Source organism: Echinops telfairi, unplaced genomic scaffold, assembly GCF_000313985.2.
Source record: "Echinops telfairi isolate 266 unplaced genomic scaffold, ASM31398v2 ScPeMD7_7468;HRSCAF=8506_0, whole genome shotgun sequence".
Classification (NCBI taxonomy): Eukaryota; Metazoa; Chordata; class Mammalia; order Afrosoricida; family Tenrecidae; genus Echinops; species Echinops telfairi.
In genome coordinates this window covers 53,232,440-53,256,621 of record NW_022111369.1, presented here as the reverse complement: position 1 = coordinate 53,256,621, position 24,182 = coordinate 53,232,440, and the positions used below count along the sequence as shown (strand labels likewise).

At 37.4% G+C, this 24,182-nt stretch overlaps 1 protein-coding gene across 2 annotated transcripts in view; it reads right to left on the bottom strand.

The window, feature by feature from the left end:
* Window positions 1-3,870: 3,870 nt before the first annotated feature.
* UBE2K (ubiquitin conjugating enzyme E2 K) overlaps window positions 3,871-24,182 on the bottom strand; it is a 47,168-nt gene continuing 26,856 nt past the window's right edge. For both annotated transcript variants that reach the window (XM_045284007.1, XM_004703158.3), the window contains 4 exons: window positions 13,115-13,197; window positions 11,168-11,267; window positions 6,979-7,107; window positions 3,871-6,659 (listed from right to left, as the gene is read on the bottom strand). In XM_045284007.1, the coding sequence (XP_045139942.1) occupies window positions 6,585-6,659; window positions 6,979-7,107; window positions 11,168-11,267; window positions 13,115-13,197 (387 nt within the window). In that variant the 3' untranslated portion in view covers window positions 3,871-6,584. The remainder of the gene's footprint in view (window positions 6,660-6,978; window positions 7,108-11,167; window positions 11,268-13,114; window positions 13,198-24,182) is intronic.

Here is a 24,182-nt window from a genome sequence, read left to right as displayed (position 1 = left end):
ACCTACACGTCCCTGACTTCCTGCCATTCATCAAGTCAATTCGACTTGTACAAATGGTTGTCAAGTTCAAGTCAGGTGCCTTGGGAGGGTTGGCGATCTAAGACTCTACAGAACACAGCTCCACTCTGCCAGACCAGGAGTAAACATCAACTACACAGGAACTGAGTTAGTTAACGCTCCAAAAAGAAAGCCAGAGGAAGCTACTGTCTGTAGTACTAGAGGTGGAAAAAGATCACTGCCATTCCATCAGGAGCCCTACTACTGACGGAAAACAAAGATGTGAGGGAAAACATTTTAAAATAATGAAATGCTATAACCTCTTATTTACATATAACCTTTTTTTTTTTAAGTGGTTCTGAGATTTAATGTGTGTAGGAGGTGGGGAGTGCTGGTCGGCCCCTCAGGCCAGGCCCCACCCCCATCAGACCACAAGTCAAGCATCCACCTACTGCAATTGACCAGAACATGGCAGAATTAGACAACCAGTCCAGATCCTCCTGGGCCTAAGGGAAGCCAAGGCTGACCTATTTTTACATCTTCAAAACATTAACATAAGGAATAACCTGTACTTCTACACAGAGAACAATTATGACCGTGCAATCAAAAGGTAAGTCTCTGATAGAATAAAGTTACTTTAGGGCCAGTCAACTCTCCTTTTGTCGCTCCACGGGTGAAGACAGCAGTGCAGGAACCCATTCTTTTGGATCCCAAGAAACGTGTACCACAGTTTAAGTCTCACAATGCTACTAATTTTAGTAGACAACACAGAAATAATATTATGCCTCTGGATACCCACTAGACAACCTGTGTGGCTGGGAATGATCATGGAATTCATTATTGTTGAGAACACAGTCATAATGCAAATACTAATGAGCATGCACAGCAAATATATATACTACACATAATAAAGCTTAATCTTGGCTATTAAAGTAAAACTGACTAACTGCCCTCATTGGTAAGGGACTTTAAAAATTTCATGGGGAAACAAGTTTCTCTACAAAAACTTTGAAGCCTCTGGTATTTTGTACATTCAGCAAAGCTGTTAGGTTGTAAGGTAGAAATGAAGACAACATGCTTTTGAGCTGCTCAAATTGTTTTATGCAGTTTTCCTTCATTTATTAATAGCTCTGTAAATACTGTCAGGTGGGTTATCTTGGTGCTCCTTCTTTCATTCCACCCCTATTGAAAAGGACATGAAGGGACTGTTAAGTAAAATGCTAATTGTTTTAATATACTGAATGCAGTGGGGAATGTGAACGTTAACATGAAGAGGTGGGGTATTCATATAGGACGCAACACTGAGCTTATAAACATTTAGATGTCTGAGGATCTAAACATGTACCCTGTATTTACTGGCCTTAAATCTGAACACTCGGAGCGCTCCCTTGAACTCCATTTCAGACTGGTATTGCAGGTCAGGAACAATTCCATCTCTGGCCAACAGAAGCTCGCAGGGTGCTGCCTGATGGGCATAAATGCCCTGGAGACACCATGACACCTATCAGCCTTGGCCCCTCAAATAGGGAGCACCAACTCTCAGCAATGGAGACTGATCTAATTACCAGGGCAATCCAAGGGAGCAGTAACCCGTGGCTAATTCACAAGCATTAGACTTTGAAAACAGACTGAAGGGAAGAAAAGCTCCTTCAGCAAGCCAGAATAAAACCCAGCCTATTGGTGGTCTCAGATTGAGCACAAAATCCTCCTCCTGCCGTTTAGCCAAAACTGACCTCATGTTAAAAATTACATGAACGCTAATACAAATGTTAGCTTTTTTTCAGTGCTATATCAGTTTTGATTTTCACAAACAGTACAGTCATAGGCAGATAATGTACTGAGACAAGGAAACTGAAGCGCAGAAAGATTCTAGGTCTGATCTTGGGTAAAGGCTGGCATTATAACTCAGGACTAACCCCAAGACAATTCAGAGTGCTTTCCACAGTACTAGGCAACCTTTCTAGAAAGATGTCAACATAGAACAAGCATCATTTTGCCAGCATCACACATTCCACCTAGTCTCAATTTTAAGTTAGAACCCAACCAAATAGTATTCTATTTTCTAGTCGCTGGTTTTAATTAGAGTAGAACATTTCAAGCTTTAAGATTCAAAGACCTGATACATTTTCTGCACTTCACACCGTGGGCTCATTACTATGAAGCCTTGTCAAGAACTATTTGGTTCCTTTTCTTATGTAAAGTAACATGGAAACTGCCTGTCCAGAATCGGAGTACCCAGAAATAAGATAAAACTGTTTACGGGGGAAAACATGCATGCATTTATTTTTAAGCATTCCCAGTGAGGTGGGGGAAAAAAATTCAACATCTTTAAAAATGTGTTTATTTTTTAAAAAAATCAGTTGTGTACAAAAGTGTTTCGTAGTTTTTAATTCTCAAGACAAATACCCAACCCTCCACCCACAGCCCACCCTACTTCAATGGTCTTTCTGGTAACCCACCCACGTTCCCCCTTACAGGAAGTTAACGGCCCAGAAGAGACCCTCCTACAGAATTTATCATCACTAACAGATTGTTTAGAATAGAGACCTAGAGACGATAACAAGCAAGCTTCTTTTTCAGTGAGGTTAATGAGAATCCCTATGATGGCAGTAGGCTTCCAGCGGGACACCACAACAAAGCACCATCAATTGCTGAAAGCTGAAAAATAGATATTCTTTTCAATAGCATTCCATTTTCTATTGAAAAGGTCTTTAAATTACATTAAATAAGTCTCTTTCCCCCCAAAGAAATAGTCTAGCTTTTATTACGATGCCTGGAAAAAGGAACAGCAAGCAAACAAGGATCAGTAACAGCACAGTGCAATGATTTGTTTCCACTCGTCCCCTGGAACCAAACTGAACAACAGTGCCACCCTGATTTTAGTAGGTCACGGCGTGGCTGAAATAACCACGTGGAAGGTGACACGTTCACAACGGACATTTGGGTGATGCTCACAGGTCTTTCTCTGAGGGCAGATCAGTCCACTGAAGCGGGAACAGAACAAATGGGACAAGAGAGCTCTTAGCGCTCCCCTAGCCCTTCGTCACAAGGTTTTTGATCCATGTTGCAACAGTGCAAGTAAGAACACATGACATGACTGATAGATGTAGATACTGCAGGAAAGTCACACTTGAAGAAAAAAGAAAAAAAGGTGATTTATCAGTAAATACTTCAAGTTGCCTTCTTCCCCAGTGATAGCAACTGGCTGATGTTAAAGCATTCATTTTATATTGGTACCAAAATGATGGAAACACAAATTTGTATAGTCAATGGTTTGCACCCTGGAATGTAAAGTCCTGACCAAGAAAAGGTGACTAATACCACAGAATTTCAGAAAAGCCCATGAAGCAAAGTTACTGTAAACAGAAGCCTCTTTTTCTTAGGGAAGCTTCCATTTATGTACAGGAAGAAGGTATACCTGGCTCCAGTCTTTCATGTCTGAATCCATCTTCAATCTTTTAAACAAGTCTTCATTTCCTGTGCTGGTACGTAGGATTACAGAAATAGTACCATTCCCCTTCTGCAGAATGTTAAAAGTCTCAATCATGCATATACTTCGAGCCAAGATCTGCTTTTCACATTTATGAACTTATTAAGCAGCCTAAAGATTAACATAATATGCTGCACAAATAAGCAAAACCCACTTTTAACTGCCAATTATTTTTACAGATATTTAAAAAATATTTTGCATAGTTTTAAGTGCCAGCGACCATCTTAAATGTGATAGACGGCTCCCTCTCCCCCCGAAAAGGAAAACCAGTCTTAATTTCATTTTAATAATGACTCGCCTAAAAAGCAATACTCCACTACAAACATTTATGTATCCTTGGATACGTTATGTGTTTCGGTAACCCACAGTCACAATTCTAAACATTTGGGGAAGCCAATTCAATGCGTTTAATTTAGTACCATGTTCCTCAAATATTTAGTTATATATTGCTACATACATATTTAGATCACAAACTACTACTCATTCATTCTGTAGTCATATACTGTACAACTAATTATTTCTTCTTTCAAAAGTCAGGCATACACTTAGGAAAATGAACCTTACAAAAACAAAGCAGAAACAAACTCTATTAGAACATTAGAGACTTCTAGAACATCTCCCTGCCCTAAATGGGATCTAACAGTATTGTTTTAATCTTACTCTTTGAGGTTTCAAAACTGAAGGGAGCATGGAAAATTATACAAATAAGTTCCACCAGGGCACCTCTTTCCTGGGCCTAACAACTTAAATGTCTTTGTTCTAAACATTTACATCAGAAGGGAAAAAAGCAGTTACCTTGATTTATGTCTGGGGAAAAACCTGTAGTGAAGTGAAAAACATTAACAAAAAGGGCAGTGGGAAACGTACCAGAAAGGAAAGTGGGATTATCACATTAATGCAAATGAGGTAAATAAAAATTTTATAATTAAAAAAGCCCATTATGGAGAACCTTGCCAGCCAAGTATTATCACCATGCTTTCCAATTTTCTGGGCACTAGGGATGTTAAATTACAGTTAGATGAGTAGTTACCCTCTGGGACTAATACGTATAAAAATCAAAGGCAAGATACAGCTGCCTCCAAAAGCCAAGTAACTCACAAGTTCTCTCTTTCCTTTGTCTAACCACAGAACAATTAAATATACCCTGATAATAGTAAACTATGTAGATGTATTCAATACTAAGAAATCCAAATATTACTTATATTACCAAGCCACTCTCCACTAAAAAAAAACTAATCCTAGCTAACAGAGCAACTGTCCACATTTTCACACTTCCACCTAACTTCGAAAAATAAAGGATAAGGTTTTAACTGTTTAAAATAAATAAAGAAAAATCTTGTTTCCTTTGGCATCTTTAGAAAATAACTAAACTACAACAATAAAAGGAGATGATTGTATATAAAGAAATTCATGCCTAAATGAATATATGGGGGGAAAAACATAGCAACTTGTATTTATTATGCAATAATACCAACTACAAGAGTTTACTGTTGTTTAGAAAAGCCTTATGATTTTGGAAGAACCTTCACATCCTTAACATTACAATGTATTTCATAATTTTTTATTGCTTCTAGTATTAAAATTATTGAGAAGTCAAATGAAGTTATGCTGAATTTATGGTTCAAAAAATTATTTTCCACCAAACATTTAACCATAATTTAGGATAAATAACAATTTAAGAAAACAAACCCTTATGACTTTCTACATACAGCCTTACTTTAATTCAGTCTGATTGTTACAATTTTGTTATTTTGCATTGGTCCTGAAAATTTAGTAAGCACTGTATTTCTACACATAGGACTGCCTGCATAAGTCACTTCAATCTTCAAAAAATGGTCACATTAGTGTTTGAGCTTGTCAAACTAACAATTTTCAAACTTTGAACTTAGAATGAAATGTAACTTTAATATGGATATAAAGTCTGACTATGTACAAGAGAGGGTAAAGTTTTCAATTCTCATATTATCAGAAACATCATAAAGAAAGCTAGATTTGCAACACACTTCTATTCCTATGTGCATTTGAAGTATGTACAGAAAAACACCAACACAGCTTTCATGTGTCCATATGGGGAAAATGCAAGCAAGAGTGATTTTTGAAGTATCCAATAAAGCAATCTCTATAAAGCCCAAAATTAGGCTATAAAAACTACTGCAGTTGATTGCATCCTTGCAAGTTCTCCAAAGAAAATTTCATCGAAGACAGTTTTAAAAATAGAAAGATGTCAAATTAACTGTAAACTAAACTGGGTTTGTTTTTCATTAAGTCTGGGAATACTGCAACATCAAGTATTTACTGTTTTTGCAAGAAAAATAGAATTGGCAGCTCCATTTCACATTATTACGTACATAGGAAAGCTTTAAGAGTGTTTCAAGAACTGTGAGAAAACATCCCAAACCTATGACCTAAGAATGGAGCCAGGGCCACTGCCCCTCAGCGCACCTCCTCATCAAACAGTGTCAGCTGTGGGTGGCAGAGGGGAAACGGGGGTGAGATGTCCCAGTCTGTCAGCAAGGACAAAAGGTTCTGAATAAGGTCACCATCTTCAATTCTGTATAAATCTCCTATCTAAGATTCTCAAATGCTTAAAATGGTGGTCGTCTTTGCAGCTACCCACCCTAAGAAGTCAAGTACAAGCATGCAAGTAAGTTCACAGGCACAGAGGGTCCAGGTTAAAAACAGTTAAGGTAGCTGTGATGCAACACCAACAATTTGAATGGCCCTGACACACTCAAAATAGCATCTTAATGAGTCAACAAAATCCTGAAGCAAACTCTTGCTAGTCTTGGTACACCACTAAATGCTAAGGTAGCATGTTTTTTCCATGGTTTTAGCTTAGCTCAAAGAATTTTTACACTATCAAGTAAGAAAAAAATTAAAGTATTTCCCCTTTTTAAATTTACACAGACGTTTAATTAGCTTTATTTACAGAGCAGGTTTGTTTGTTTGTTTTTCAGTCTCCAATGGTGCCTAGATCACATCATTAGGCAAGAATGCCAGTTTAAAAGAAATCTATGCAGAATTCTAAAAATAACAGATGGTGATGCTCCTCAAGAAGGGGCGCGCTGGACTCTCTCAGTAGCTCTCAGTGGACGCCTCAGTTACTCAGAAGCAATTCTGTTGCAGTCTCTACATCCCAGGATTTTGAAGACAAGGCCACTATTACTGCATTCTGTAAAGAAAAAGGGACACAAAAAACTCTCAAAGAAATATTCATAAAATATTGTCTATTGAGAAATTAAATTTCTTTTCTGTAAGGTGTACTGCATTTGCAACAAACAAAAAAAGTTCTAAAAATAAATGTGTAGAATCAACAACAAAAAACAAGAACCAGTTATTTAAGTAACAACATCAAAAGAACATTTTCTTAATGAAAACTAGATTTAGTATGCCTCTCCTTGGAATCCTCCTACCTACCCCAGAGAAGGAGTAACAGCAAGAATTTAAAATCAATCCATATTTAAAAATCACTATGTCTTTAAAGTACTTACCCTATCAAAGCCCATAGCACATAGGTTTTCTATTTTTTTGGTGTATTCTGGACTAGAAACGGGGGCTCCAGCATACACGTGTGCCCAAAGTCGAGCTGTTTGTTTGAACATTTCAGGATTTTGTTTGTACTACATGGAGGCAAAAAATGGATTCACATGTCAATACAGTTTAAAAAGCCATACTGGTTGTTCAGTTCTTAATTACCCAAGTCTGTTTTTTTCCTTAAGTAATGAATTTACATTTAAAAATAATTGACTTTCTATTGTAAACAAGCAAAATCACTCAAGTTGATTTAACTTAAAATTTTGATTCACGTTACATTAACTGAAGACAAAGACAGATAACATTTAGCAGAAAATTCATACTAAGGCAATAGAAATCCTTTAAAACTGTAGCTGTATACATTATTCACTACTAAATAACTTGCTTCTAAAATGATGGGGGCATTAACAACTGTGATCAACTTCCATATTAAACACAACTCAGGCTAGAAATTAACTGGACTTCACTGTTTTGCTACTGCTATAAGAGTGATTCAGAGAACCACACATCCGAAGTTGTAACATAAAAACTATTGACTCATTATTTAGTAGTTTTTCAACACGTGGGTAAGAACCAAGGGGACAACAACTTACAAGCAAAAGGACGAAGAAACAGATTCCTTTCTAAAGGCAAGGTTTCTCATATGTTTGAAACATTTGGCAACCACCATTACTCAGCAAACACACCAAACTCACTGCCATCGAGTTGATGTCTACTGTACGACAGGTGCGCCTGACCCTGTGGCTTTCCAAGACTGACTCTTCACAGAGAACAGAGCCTTGTCGTTTTCCTGTGGAGAGGCTGTTGGTTTCAAACTACTGACAGCACAATGCATAACCACTGCACACCGGCAGGGCTACTGATTCTTTAGTAAGGCAAAGTAAAAATAAAAAATAACTGCTTAAGTACCTTTGAGAAATATAACAAAGTTATACATAAAACAAGAAATGAGTTTTTCATGGGAAATAAAAGTTTCCCATAACAGATAATGTATACATTAAAGTGTTAAAGCATGAAGAAACTCGTTAAAAGAAAAAGAAGCAAACTGTCCTTTTGGGAAAGCTAACATGGCAGAAATGAATGCAGTATTTTTAAATGTGAGTTTGAAAACAATAATTTGGAGATGAATATAGGTTTGAAGATAGTTTGACTCATGTATTAACACAGCAAACTGAGAATCTGAATTCAAGTTGGTGACAGTTCAGCTACTAAAAGAATATACACTCTAGAGCTGGTAAGACACATAGGCACAGACACAGGCACACACTTCAGTGCCCACCAACAGTTGAACAGATAAAACGTGGTACATTTTACACAATGGAATTTTAGGATGCAAAATACAGAGATCAATTCATTGGTGACTTGGGGGGCTGGGGAGGGGGACAGTAAAGAGGAAAAAAAACACGCAAGATAATAAAAAACTCACTGCTAGTGAGTCAATCCTGACTCATAGCGACCCTATAGGATAGGGTAGAAGAACTGCTAATCTCATGGTTAGCAGCCCAACACATAACCCACTACACCAGCACGGCTCCTTCTAAATATACTGGACACCAGTCATTTTTAATGATGAGAAAAGCAGCATGAAATGCAGGTGAAGTGTGCACTCTGAGACCAAGGTCAATGATGTCACTAAGAGAAAAGATTTCTGGTAAAGGAGATGACATATACAATTTTGTAACAACTGAAAAATACATAGGCATCTCTGTGTTCAGGTATAAAGATGTGATGTATCCATAGCCATATGTACATATGTCTGTGTATATATGCAGGGGGGCTTCAAAAAGTTTATGGAATACTCAATTAAAAGATAACTGAAATTTCCCACAAACTTTTAGGAATTCCTCAGACATATGAGTTACGTATACTTCTAAGACACAACCACACACCGGTACTGCGAGACGGGTCAGCTATGTTTTCCGTCACAATGTGGGGAGTACTACTTGGGATCTTATATAAGATACAATTATTCATTTCTACTCAACCAGAGAAAGGAAGAAACAGAAGACTCAGAGAAGGAAGTACTAAACAGGAATAATCATCTACATAATCCATAGAATGAGAGAGAAATGTAGAATAAAGCTTAAATTCCTAAAAGAGGCTAGCTATACAGGACCAAGACTTGAAGAACCCCAAGACTAGCAGTCTAAGATACCCTATGAACTTGAAACTGAAGCTATTTTTGCAACAGAAGCTATTTCTGTCGGTTACTTAGCTAAATAATAGATATGCTCCTGAAATACACAATATTACCAATGAGAAATGTGCTTCCTCAATTAATTATATGTGACCAAATTGTCAATAGTTACCAAAAAGCAAAGATGAGAAGGCAAGGAGGGGAAGTGAAGCTAATTAATTAATGGAAACAAAATGAAAAGTACTAGTAGAGTTGTAAAAATTTACACTAATGGCACAAAATAATTTATTGTGCATATTTTCACTTAAACACTTATTTAAATGATACAACCAAAACAGAATGAATGAGAATGGTGACACATTACGGAAAATATAATCAATCAATAATCTGTACAGAAAAAACACAAACAAAAAAACCAAAACAATAATCTGTACAGAAATTACTAAATGGAAAAAAAAAAGAAGTTACTAAATGGAACCCCCCCCCTTTTTTTAGGGGAACTAATTTTGATTTGTAAGCTTTTACTTTAAACACAGTAAAATATTTATAAAGAAAAAAATTTCTGGAGATACAGTTAAATTTGTAGACAGTTCAACTTATTTGAGAACTCTTTAGAGCACAGACCCAAAGGCCACCTATGGACAACGGAACATCCCCGCCAGAGGGGTCGCAGGGAGGGGGTGAGTCAATCAGGGTGCACTAGAGCACTAATGGGTCACGCAATCTACCTCTGCTCCCTGGAGGCCTCCTCACCCCCACCCCCTTCCCACTATCAAGACCTCAGTGCCGCCTCCCAATCTAGACTAGACAGGAGCATGAACATAGGTTTAGGCAAGAGGTAAAACTCACAACACATGGAACCTAGGAATAAAAAGGGAAGAACAGAAACCAGAGGGGAAGGGAGACAACGGTCAGTGTGAGATTTGAAAATAATCAGCAATCTATAAGCTATCAAGGGGACACGAGGGTTGGGGAGTGGGCGGGAAGAGGAGCTGGTCCCAAGGGCTCAATGGAAAGTAAATGTCTAGAAAAGAACGATGGAATAAATGTACAAATATGTCAGATACAACTGATGTATGGTTTGTAACAAGAGTTGTAAGAGCCCCCAATGAAATGATTAAAAAAAAAAGACTTCTTTAAATAATGAATTAAAATTCAATTCATTGTTAATAGTAATGCTATAAAAAGGATTTATAGTCAAATAAAATTTGCATTTTATGAAACTAACAGACCAATAAAGAAGCTGGAGGAGGAAAGGAGAACTATCAGAGTAGAAATGAGAACTATAAAGATCCTGACCTAATAGTGTGATCAGAGGAAGTATACAAAAATAATAGAGATTCTAGGGAATGGAATCAACAGGGAAAAGGAAACCTAGGCAGGATTCCCCAGTCTATGACCTGGATACTTAGCAAAGCAGATAATGGAAAGATAAGACAATCATGAACAGACAGACAGTTTGCAGATGTTCACATTCTGCATTCAGTTTTGGCTGTACTTGAGGATTCATTGTATGGGAAAGTGCCTCTTGTGCGCAGAAGTGAGGTCAAGCCAGAACATTTCATCTCTGTATAGGGGATACGGGCAGCATGACTATGATCATCCAAGTTAGAGCCCACAATGGAAAGTATGACGGACAATGTCAAAACCAACGTAATACAGTGAAAGGGCAGAAGAAAGATGAGAACTAATTGTAGAAAGTGTTTCAGAAGTTAAGAGAAGAAAAACACTTCTGGGTATAGGAGGGGAGAATGCTCAGAAAACCCTAATATGTTCCCACTCTGTCAACTTTCTGTACACTTGAAAAAAATTCATGTTAGAAAAAACCCACTGACTGTACACCCGAGAGTATGTTAACAATAAATAAGGCGTTTTACAGTGAAATCTGATGAAATACCTTCAAAGTCAGCTTCAATAGGCTATGGTAGGTAATGTGTCAATAATTACAAAACACTAATGTAAAGACTTAGGTAAGTATCAATCAAGGGTTTAAAAAGCCACCATCTGACCTGATTTGCTACTACTGCATCTTGTGGATCGTCTGGTTCTGCGGCCGCCAACAGCGCTTGCAAAGACAATAATACAGTGCGAAGAGTCATTGCTGCCGCCCTAGTATTCAAAATAAGGAAAATAACCTCGTTCAGTGGCAATGGTAAAGGGGATCTTTCTGAATACTTAGAAAACACGAAACCACAACAAAAAAACTACGAGACCTAAAAGTAATTTACATTTTATCTTAACCAGTTACTGTACTTAAATTGTGCAACTGTATTACAATCACTTATCTACCTATTATATTTTCTTCTTTACAGTGGATCATTAGACAATTCAAACCATCCACCAAGCCTTTCTTTTTTACTTGTTGCCAACATCCTTTTCAGCTTTATCCATTGCCTGCCCTTCTATTCGTTTATAATACAAAGTGATAAGACCATTCATGTATCAATAGCTTGTGGAACTTACCTCCAATAGTATTCTAAAACCAAGTAAAAACCAAGTGATTCAAAAAGTTCATAGAAAAATGCCATTATCTTTCAATTCTATTATGTCATAACTTTTTGAAGGAAACATTAATCTAGCAAACAAGCACCTACCTACCCAGTAAGAATTATCAGCCTTTCTACTAAAAATTGTTACACAATTTTAAAGTATTTAACCCTTTAGCAAAGCTAAAGGGCAGTTTGAACTCAAAACTGACAAAAAAACTTCAAGTAGTCTAACTTTAGAAAGGCAAGTTTACTATAATTTTAGATGCTTCCAAGTTCTCACAATTATGCAGGGGTGAAGAGATTTTACCATTTTTGGTTATCCAAAGAAAATAAATGTAAAAAAAAAAAGAAAATGTAAATTTTTATAAAGATGAACACAATCATCAATGGGAAAAAATAACAGCAGAAACAATGTAAGGAGGAAGAGGGGGTGAGAATACACATAGGACAATTCCACAGCATCTAACAATATACGTACACACGTCATCATCACCAGGCCTTAAAAAGCCTCTCTTTTTGTTGTCCCTCCTATACAAACCTGCTCTTACCCAACCACGAGCCTCATTTTTATCACCACGTATCAGATGTGGCTGATTCTAAACCTCACATAAAGCACTCTTTTCTGTCTGGCTTTTATCACTGCATGAGACCAGCCATGTTGTTTACACCCACAGTATGGTCTTCAACTGCTATGTCCTGTTGTTCCAGCACACAATTCTATCATATATCCATTCTGCTGCTAAGACATTTGGGTTATTTCCAGTTTGAGGCTATTATGACTAAACGTGCTGTGAAAGATCTTTTAATAGGCCTTCTGGTGGACACGTTATGTACTCATTTCTTTTGGATGCATACCTAAGTGTGGGACTGCTGAGCCAAAGGGTCTGTGTCTACTTTTAGTTAGATGCTGCCAGTGCCAACAAGAGGAACCACATTTTATGAGCAATGCATGACTCCCAACTGCAGGTGTTTGGTGTCCCCCTCAAGTCAATTCCAACTCAGAGCACCCCTATAGCCGGGTTTTCTTGTAATCTTCACAGAAACAGACTGCCAGATCTTTAGCAACACTTAACTACTGGGTTACCAGGACTACTGCTTGTGTAATGGTATCCAATTGTGATAATAATTTTTATTTAATTGATGACTAATGATGATAAGCAAAGTTTATTATCTAGGAATTCTCTTCAGCAAAGTGCCTTACTTTTTAATAAGTCTAGCAAAGAAATAAAATTTACTGACATAACAAAGGAAATCCAAGCGAGCATTCTTGCTATCACCAACCAAGCTTGTATTTGAATGGATTAGGAGGCTCAGCTACAGCACTTGCAGGCACATACTTGGAGGCATCATAGTTTTAAAAATTCTTGCCACAACAAAGAAGTATAATGAATGCTTGTGCTCTAAGGTACACATTAAATATAACCTTGGAATTCATATGAGAGAAATGGCAAATAAAAAGTCTCTTACCATTGATCTTTCAGAATATCCAAACAAATAGCCCCCGTGACAGAACTAATATTAGGATGCCATATTTTAGTGATAAACCGGACCTAGAATATAAAGCACACTTAAGTTTTTAGGTAACAACAAAAATATACGTACAATATATATGTATATATGTGTGTACATACATATACAGTGTAGGTAGAACTTACAAAAACAAAATAAAACCCAATTTTAAAAACCCATACTTATAGTCATCACTTTACCTAAAGGAGGGAAAGGTTTAGATGTCAAACGTGCAGTAAGCTGAATAATGCCATTGACATTTTAAACCTTTCCACCATCCTAACCACTATTAGGTGTCTACAATTTACCTAGCATAATATTAAATATTATGAGCAATACAACTAGGTAAAATGGCACATTGTAAAAAAAAATTTTTAAGATAGCAAATGGCACTTTTCCTAGTGTAAATTGAGTGTAGCATAGATTTGAATGAGAAAATCATGTAAAGTACAAGCGGGTCTAAGACTGTAACACTTAAAAAAATAGTTCAAATATTTGAAGGTTTATATTTCACACTTCCAACAATGTAGAGACAGCAATGCTTAAAAGATTTAAAACTCCTTTAACCAGTTGCTCAGCATGGCGACCCATGCTGAAGCGATCACAGTAGAACTGTGCGCCACGGGGCCTTCCAATGGCTGATTTTTAGAAATAGGTTGTAAACTGTCCCTGGACGGGCTTTCAGTTAGCCCCCAAATGCGTTAACTGTTCTATCACTGGGTAAGAAAAGAAACTTACACAAGATCAAATAGCTAGTGAGCAATTAAACAAAATATCAATCCCATAAACTGATTCCAAATCGGAATCGTTTATCACTTCACTACGTGCCTCTGCACCAGACGCCAATAAGACTAACTTTTTCAGACCACATGGAATGAAACTTATCACCCTTCTCTTTTATGCTGCTACTACTACGATTGTCAGAGCTGACAGATGTCAATGGAATAGCTGACCGAGAAGTACCTGCGCCGAAATGCATTCATTTTATATTTAGTAGACTAATTTCTATGTGCCAATGTTTTAAGTACTTCTTCAACATGCACTCCATCTGTAACCTGTTTATGGGAAGAAGGGAAACAAGATAGCTTAATTCCGTTCCTCTTCTTGTGACTTCTTGAATTGTCAACAATATTTTTTTACTTATAGAAAGCTCACTCACTTTAGCTCATATGCCCCCTGCAAAGGCATTTAAAGTCACTAATGACTTAAGAATGCTTCATAGTTATGGGCACTTTCGACCCCGATATTCATTGGCCTTTAAAAAAATTTATTAAAAGATCATTTTCTTGGGGGATCTTACAACTCTTACAACAATCCATATACCAATTGTCAAGCATATTTGTACTTATATTCCCATCATTCTTTTCTAAACATTTAATTTCTATTGAGCCCTTGCTATCAGCTCCTTTTCGATCCCTCCCCCCTTGTTATTGCTTTCAATATCTACTTCTCAAAAAAAAAAATCTACTTCTCTCCACTCTGAGCTGCCAACAGAGTTAACTGTTTCATGAACAAGTTATTCGGAATTGGTTACTACAAGGTAAGCGCGAGGTCAGACACAAAGGCACCCTGCAATGGCTGTACAGAATTGTTGTTTGAGTACCCTGCTTAAGGCTGCATCCTCTGCACAGTCCTCCAGGTCCCTTGACAGGTAAGTGCTTCCAACTTGTCAGAGCTATATGTCACATTTGGCACTCTGCTTACTCCTGACTAGTTCTTCCCAAGAAAGGAAGCTATCCTACTTCTTTTGAGTTCCAAGCCCATAGTAAGCTGCCCAAGAAGCGTAAGCTGGTCAAAAAACAAACACTGAAAATACTGGGAGGGGGGTGGTGGCAGTGGGCAAACAAATATAGAAAGTACACATGATTTGTACAAAAATAAAGGTTATTCATTTGAAAAACTATCATATCATCAAAACCTCATCTTCCAAGTAGCACACAGGAAACCATACCCAAGGTTTACTTTCTAGTATAAAACCTGAGACAAAAAAAAAAACTTCACATAATTTCAGTTCCAAGATGTGCCCCCCTTCAATCAATACCCTTCCCCCAACACCTTGATTTGGCACCATATGAAGACTGGTGTTCTAAAATACAAGAGAGGCAAATTATGAAAGTGTACCATATATGTGCCAGTGGTTATGTAAATGTTAAGGAAATTATCATTTTTCTGCTAGGGTACAGGTGTCTCTAGACTTTATTGCCTTCTATCTCGTTCCCTCCATCTATTCTCCATACTGAAACCAAAGAGACCCTTTGGAAACAAATCCGAAGTATGTCAAGGACCTTTAAAGACTTCTAGCAATAGCCTACCCGGTGGATCTCAAACCCCTACTTCCAACTCATATTCCTCAGTCTCCACTCCTGTTAAATGAGTTGCATTCAAGATTTTTTAATCATTGTACTGGGGGCTCATACAGCTGTTATCACAATCCCTACATACATCATGTCAAGCACATTTGTACATATGTTGTCATTGTCATTTTCAAGACATTTTCTTTCTACTTGATCCTTTGGTATCAGCTCCTCATTGTTCCCCTTCCTCACTCCTGAACCCTTGATAATTCATACATTACTAATATTTTATCATGTCGACTTTTTTTTTTTGCCTCTGGGTCTTCGAACATGTTTGTTCTCTCAGTAAGACACCTCAGTATCATTTCTTCTTGACTTGTCCCCAAAGCACAGGGTATTTTACTATGTTCAAAGTACTAATCATACTTCAATAATCACTTTCTTACTTGTCTAGTCTTGCGTAGAAGAGACTGTAAATATTTGTTCACTAGAGTAAACACAGTACCTGAAAGGGCTTGAAAATGAAGAAATGTACAACTAACATTGTGACAAACGTATTATATAGCACTTTTCTCAAATGCAGTGCAGGCGAAGTAAGACATGCCTATAAAGGTTTACATGCAACAACCATTTCTTCATAACAGATATACCCAAAATATTTGGCTTTTGAGTGAAAAACATAAACAAAATATATGCTATAAGTTCAATAGCTGAAGAAATTCACACAGCATTTTGAGTTAAAAACAAAAACTGATTTAATGCTTTTAACAAGATTGGAAAACAGAGTTAATTACCAATGATGATGTCACATTTATGGCTCAAGCAAATGGTCTAAGGATATATGAATTGTGTCTTGCTTTGTGTGTGTGTGTCTTGCTTTTTAAAGAAAAGTCTTCAATACATGATTCCCTATAGACTAAACATGCAAACAAAATATACATATATAGCACCAGGAAATACCAGGACTAGGGAAATTATGAAATAAGATTCTTTCTTTGAACGACAATCTACAATTAGGAATAAATACTTCTGAATGTGTAAATGATTCAATAAATTAGTTAATTATCAAGAGAATGTTTCATTATCCATCAGTACAGATATTAGTTTTTATTATTTAGCGGTCTAACACTCTTATCTCCTTTCTCATCAACTACCCCCTTTCAGGACTTTCACTTGTTTCCCTGTCCTTCAAAGTCATGCCATAATGTAAAATTAATAACCACATGTACCCCCCAAATTTTCTCTGTAGGTTTGTATTCAATCAATCAGTTAATATCCATTTTATTTTGCCACCCATGATCCAACCATTTTCCTGTACCAGGAAAATGTAAAATCAAAACCTCACAATGGATGACACATTTAGAATAGTGTATATATATTTTTTAAAAGAGTAAGTCTTAAGTATTATGTATGCAAAAAACATTGAATTTACAAGATAGAAATAAAGGAGGCTATTCTTAATAACCTATATTGGACTCCCATTATCAACATCCCTAGCTCCTTTTATAGGATAAATCCTACACTTTGTTAACTCTTTTTAATCTTATTTTAAAAATAATTTTATCGGGTGCTCATCTTATCACCATCCATACATCCATCCATTGTGTAAAGCACATTTGCTGCCCTCAACATTCTCAAAACATTTGCTCTCCACTTAAGCCCTTGGTATCAGCTCATTTTCCCCCCTCCCTAATGAACCTTTAATAATTTATAAATTATTTCTTCACATCTTTACACTGTCTGACATCTCCCTTCACCCACTTTGCTGTTGTCCATCCCCCAGGGAGGGGGTTAGATGTAGATACTTGTAATCGGTTCACCCTTTCAACACCACCCTCCCAATATCGCCACTCTCAGCACTGGTCCTGAAGGGATCATCTGTCCTGGATTCCCCGTATTTCCAGTTCTTATCTGTACCAGTGTACATCCTCTGGTCTAGCTAGATTTGTAAGGTAGTATTGGGATCATAATAGTGTGTGTGTGGGGGGGGGGATGGCGAGGGGTGGATAGGGAAAGCATTTAGGAACTAAAGGAAAGTTGTATGTTTCATTGTTGCTACACTGCACCCTGACTGGCTCATCTCCGCCCTGTGACCCTCCTGTAAGCGGATGTCCAGTTGCCTACAGATGGATCTTGGGTCTCCAATCTGCACTCCCCCTCATGCACAATGACTGGATTTTTTGTTCTTTGATGACTGATAACGGATCCCTTCACCACCTCGTGATCACACAGGCTAGTGTGCTTCTTCCATGTGGGCTTCGTTGCTTCTGAGCTAGATGGCTGCTTGTTTACTTTCAAGCGTAAGATCCCAGACACTATATTTTTGATAGCCGGCACCATCAGCTGTCTTCACCATATTTGCTTATGTGCCCATGTTAACTCTTTTAATAGACATTTTAGCCTCTACTTCATGGTAGAGAATTTGAGTTCTATTTCCATACAGATCTCTCGGTTTCATGTACATTTGTATTCCAGGTTATAATATTACACCAGCTTTAATTAATTTATTGTGCAAAATGATATTTTATTTTAAACATGCATGCACAGAAATGGGTACTCATTAAAAGCAGTACATGCTCAATTTCACATATGAAGGTATGTAGTGACATCAGGAAAGAGAGGAAATGCACAACTGACTTCCCATTACATAAATGGACAAGTCACTGGACTACAGGTTTTAAATAATCTAGTGGGCGTTTCTTTTACAGGTTATTGTTTGTTGTTTTAACCAATGGAATATATTCCAGTTTACACTAGAAATAACATTTATTGTATACTGTAGGGTTGCTAGGAGTCAGTATTGATACAATGGAAGGGAGTTTTGGGGTATGTATTAAATAAAATGCTTTCTACACTACATCCAGCTAACCCAAAGATATCAGGGGGCTTCAAAAATTTTGTGAAACAACTGTATTAAAAGATAATGGGAGTTTTCTACAAACATTTTGAATCTACCTCCTACGCTTTCTCTGTCTGTGAGTTAACTATGTCCTTCTGATGAGTAATTTATTGTAGGAGATTAAACAAAAATTTCTGTCCATGTTAACATAAATGACTGCTTTCAACTTTTCCCTCAGATTTTAACTGCAGAGCATATAAAACCACCAAAACTTCAACTTTGACTTCATAGCATCTAATGGTAAACTTGAATTTATATTAAACATTTGTGAATACATGACACAGAAAGGAAATTAAACATTCCCTAATATTTCCATTTCATCTTACATTTACCAATTAGTGTATGTGTGTGTTTTATATTTACTCTGTGCTCAATAACATGCACTATTAAAAGTTTAATGCTGTTTTCCAACTATAAGTAACTGGCTAAAGTCAAAGGGATATAAATTTGGCTTAACAAATTAGGAAAACTTTAACTTCTCAAAGAAATCAAGACAGAAAACTCAGTTTAGATTGAATTTTCATATACTTTGTCTATTTTCTCATTCTATTGAAAAAAAGAGGCTAATAAAAGCTATTCAACCATGAGGCCAAAAGTACCAGATAGTGCCTTACTACTACTACTGAAGCAATCTTGATCAAAAGAGAAAAATATAAAATAGAATTTAAAATTCTCATGGACGTCAACCTTTCTGGGGCTATGAAGCTTGATGAATATCTGGAAATACTGGACCTGATAATTTTTAAACCTCAAAACAAAACATTCCCACAGTCTTCCTAAAACTGGACACTAATTCAGCTAACAAGTAAAAATTCATGCATTTCATGTTCTGCTCTTTTAATAATTTTATTAAACTAACAACAAGTCAAAAGATTAGATAGGAACCTCAGGGGGCAATGAGTTTTATTTAATGAGGAAGAACAATTCAGAAATGGAGGGTGAGAATGGTTGTACAACTCAGAATATAATCAACATCACTAAAATGTACATGTACAAACTGTTGATCAATATAGGCTTTGTTGGGTACATTCTCAATGAAACAAAAATGAAAAGATGAATTTTAAAGTTTTCCAAGAACATATCACCTTATTAAGTGCATGTTGAATACATTTCTTTCAAAGTTACTTCAAGAACTAAATGAAATATGTCAAAGCACCTGAAAGCCAAGCCAGAACTATGCAATCACTCTGGAGCTATTAAAAACTATTATAGAGGACCAAAATAAGCACCTTACTGAGACATGTCAAGTACACATTCACAGTTCAGCAACCATCACCACGACCAACTGTAAACCATTTTTACCCAACCACACGCACACCCACTCTCTCCGTCTCCATCAACACTGCTCACATCAGCAGTCACTGTTCCGCTAGGCAACCACTTAACAACTCTGTCTTAGTGGAATGACCCCTCTCATGTTTTAAATAATAAATGAAACCACACAACATGTGCATTTTTGTGCCTAATTTCTGTTCAGCATGGTATTTTCAAGGTTCAACCGTGTCAGTACATAATTACTTTTTAAGTGCATGATAATCTGTTGCATGATTATACTTTATTCATTCGTTAGTACATGGATATTTGGTTTGTATTTAATTTTTTACCATAATGAACAGTGCTGCTATAAATACTTATACACCACCTGTCAGTATATAGACAAATGTTTCCATTTCTTTTGGGTAGATATGTAGAAGTGAAAATTCTGAGTCACGCCAACTCTATACTTACCATTTCCTTCAGTAGTAAATTGAATTCTACAGAATTTCAATTTACAGAACAAATTTAAGTGTCAATGCTATTATTTTTAAATGATCTTACAGAGGAATTACTTTAGGAAAAGCTTCTTAAAGTGGTAGCTGTTAATACTGGGCAAAATTTACTAAGGTCTAACTCTGCTTTCAATCTTAAACCCTTAAATTTTTTTCTTCAGTTATTTCAGCTCCTGGTTCTAAGTCCTTGTTTCTGCACACTTCATTATAATACTCTCTTCGCTAACCGCCTTGTAGAAATCTGTCCCGTTCTTTCACTTCATTTCTTACACGTACATTAGCCACTCTGCGTTCATGAGGGAGTCAGTCTCTGCTGACGGCTTTCCGTCTCTTTTCTCTATGTGGTCTTTTTAATGATCTTTCTTTTCTTCATGTACATTGTCTTTGATGTCATCCCACAAATGGTCATTAAAGTACACCGCATCAAATCTATTCTTAAGATGGTCTCTAAATCCAGGTCTGATATAATCCAGGTCATACTTTGTGTCTGTCATGCCTTTTACCAATTTCTTCAGTTCAGCTTCTATTTAACGAAGGAGTAACTGATGACTTGTTCCAAAGTTGGCTCCTGGCCTTGTTCTGACTCATGCTAGTTAGCATAAGTGGGTAAAAATCTTTGTAATTTCTTCACCTTTGGCACTAATGGTTGGTACGTAAATCTGAATAACAGTCCTATTAACTGATAATTCTTGTAGGCATATGGACAGCATGGAACTTGAAGACAGATTTTGAATGTTTTATTGGTGGTAAATGCAACATCTTTTCTGTTGAATGTATCCTTTCTGGCACAACAGAACTGATTGTTTAAACTTATACTTCACAACAAAAAAATATTGATGACTTATAATGGAAAATCAGCTAGGCATATCAAAGTATATGCGTATAAGCAACACAAAAAGTGAGCATCCCAAACTAGTGAGTGATCCAAATTCATCTAGAATTCCTCTTACCATCTGTTCCTCTGTATGACTTCTACAAGATTCTCCGAGTAACTGTTATCCTATATGAACTCAAGATCATTGCTAGAAGGTGTGCTGTTGTTAGGTCAGATTGTTGCAGCCACTTGGTCAATCCACCTCATTGAAACCTTTCATCTTTTTCGCTGCCCCTGTAACTTTACCAAATATGTTGTCCTTCTTCAGGGACTGGGTCTCTCCTGACAACATGTCCAAAGTATGTAAGATGAAGTCTTACCATCTTTGCCTCTAAGGAGCACTCTGGCCATACTTTTTCCAAAACAAATCAGTTTGTCCTTTTAGTAGCCCATGGTACTTTTAATATTCTCCTGCACAATTCAAATGCTTCAATTCTTCTTTGGTCTTCCTTATTCAGTGTCTAACTTTCACACATGCAAATGAAGCAACAGAAAATACCATGCCTTGGGTCAGGCGCACCTTAGTTCTCAAAGTAACATCTTGCTTTTCCATACTCTGCGAAGGTCTTGTGCAGCACATTTACCTAATCAAGTCATCTTTTGATCTCTTGACTGCTGCTTCCATGAGCATTGATTGTGGATCCAAGCAAGACAAAATCCTTGACAACTTCATTCCTTTTTTCCATTTTTCATGATGTTAGCAGCGGTCCAGTTGAGTTATAATCTATACTGAAAACTGCAGTATCTCTTCTTCACCAGCAAGTGCTTCAAGTCCTCCTCACTTTCAGCAAGCAAGGTTGTGTCACTTGCATAGCGCAGGTTAATAAGCCTTCCTATAATTCTGACACCACACTCTTTTTCATGTAAGCCAGCTTCTCTGATGATTTCCTCAGTATACAGATTGAACAATATGTTGAGAGGATACAAGCCTGCTGCACGTTCATTCCGGATATTAAATCATGTAGTATTCCCTTGTTCTGTTTGTACAACTACCTCTTAATCCATGCACAGGTTCTGCCTGAGCACAAGTGTTGTGGAATTCCCATTCTTCTCAAGGTTATCCAGAGTTTGCTGATTCACATAGTCGAAGGCCTTAGCAGTAAATAAAACACAAGTAAACATTCTCTAGTATTCTCTATTTTGACCCAATATCCATTGGACGTCAGCATTGATATTCCTTGTTCCATTGTCCTTTTGAATCTAGCCTGACTCTCTGGCAAATCCCTGCCAATGTACTGCTGCAAACATTGTAAAATCTTCAGTAAAACTTACTTCATGTGTTATCATGCAAGCTGCAGAAGGTATAGAACACATAAAAGTTGAAGACATTGTCCCTGACCTCAAAAGCATGAAAGGTAAGAAAGATAGAGACCCAAATTGGTACACGTATCAGTACTACATAAATGGTACAAAATGGTTTTGAGAGAGTAGAGGGAGATAGATCATTTTAAACTATATGGAAAGAAGGGGCAAAGACTCAAGTAATAATACCAGGAAAAAAAAAACACAGATTAACCATCATCTATGCAATAAATTATTTAATATGGCTCTTTGAGCCATAGCTTGCCCTTTTTTTACACCCACCAAATGACCTTCGTTTCCTTGATGGATCTGGGTAAAACAGTGAGGGGTAAGAAGGTGTAGGTAATGACTGAACTTAATGGTTCAGTTGTGAGTGGTTATACAGGTTGTCAATGATGACTGCCATCCTGTTGGGTATAAAGGAGCCATCTTTTAGGGGGGAGTTGGTGGTGGTGTAGTGGTGGTGTGTGGGGCGGTGTGTGTGTGTGTGTGTGTGTGTGTGTGTGTGCGCGCGCGCGCGTGCATGTGAGTGTGTGTGTAAGGAAACCAGCAGGCATTTACAACCAGTAAGAGAGAAGGGTCAGGAGTGTGCATTACACCTCCTTGATCCAGGAGACAGCTCTGACACCAGAGGACAGCCACAGTAGAGCCAGGAGATAAAGTAAGAGACAAGCGTGCTGGACTTCCCAGCCCAGAGAGAGCAAGTAGAGATGAGTGATTTTAGGCAGGAGGCTGGCTGGAGGAACTGAATTGGCTAAAGAGCTGATGCCTTCATGTTGAGATTTACAAAATGGCATGCCCTTTGGGCACTTAATAAAATTAAACTCACTGCCATCAAGTCAATTCTAATTCACAGCGACCCTATTGGACAGGGTAGAGCTGCCCTACTAGGATTCTAAGACTGTAACTCTTTATGAGAGTAGGAGAGCCTTGGCTGTCTCCCAAGGAACAGCTGGTAGTTTTAAACTGCTGACTTTGAGGTTAGACATCTGAATGCATGGCTACTATGACACCAAGGCTCCTGATGGCAACTGTACAATTGCTTTGTAACATTGCCTGACCCAAGTGGCCATGAACCATAGAGCAACTTGTCCTGACTGAACAACTATATTCTGAGCATTACTCACCTGAACTGTAACCTGTTGAGTTCTCTTAACAAATCTCACAACTATGAGCACTGTTGGAGTTTGCTGTGGCCATTGGAATAAGTTATAACATCAAGTTGAAAAGCAGCATACGTCTTGAAAGGGATGGTGGGAGAATGTCTGACCTCTGACCTGTGGCAATTGGCCTTGGAAGCTATAGAGGTCTGATGCCAACCTCATGTCATTTCCATTCTCCTCTCCTATAATCTATGAACAAGCAAAGGGAGACCTGGTGATGTAGTGCTTACTCGTTGGGCTGCTAACCTCAAGATCAGCAGTTCAAAAACACCAGTTGCTGCTTGGGACAAAGCCTAGCCTTTCTACTCCTGTAAAGAGTTACCGTCTCGTAAATCCACAGGAGCAGTTCTACTCTGATTTACAGAGGTGTTATGAGTCAGTATTGACTCAAAGGCAGTGAGATGAATAGAAAATAGTCTAGGCTAGAAACTGAGACACCTGTTACAGGTGGGTGAAGAGTAGTAGAAAATTAGGAGTGAAAAAGAAGACTGGAGTCGGGTTATGAGAAGTTTTAAATGCCAAACTAAGGAGTTTCAACCTTATTAACAGAGAAAGGAGAAAGATCAAAATTGTTCTTCATTGAGTTATAGAACAGCAGTATAAAGAATATGTAGGACTAGCAAAGACAGAAGGCAGCCTAAATAACATGACAAGCAAAGATATTCAAAGTCAAATGTCAAAACTAAAGTGGATAAAGGAGAAGAAAACAGACTTCACACCGGGTC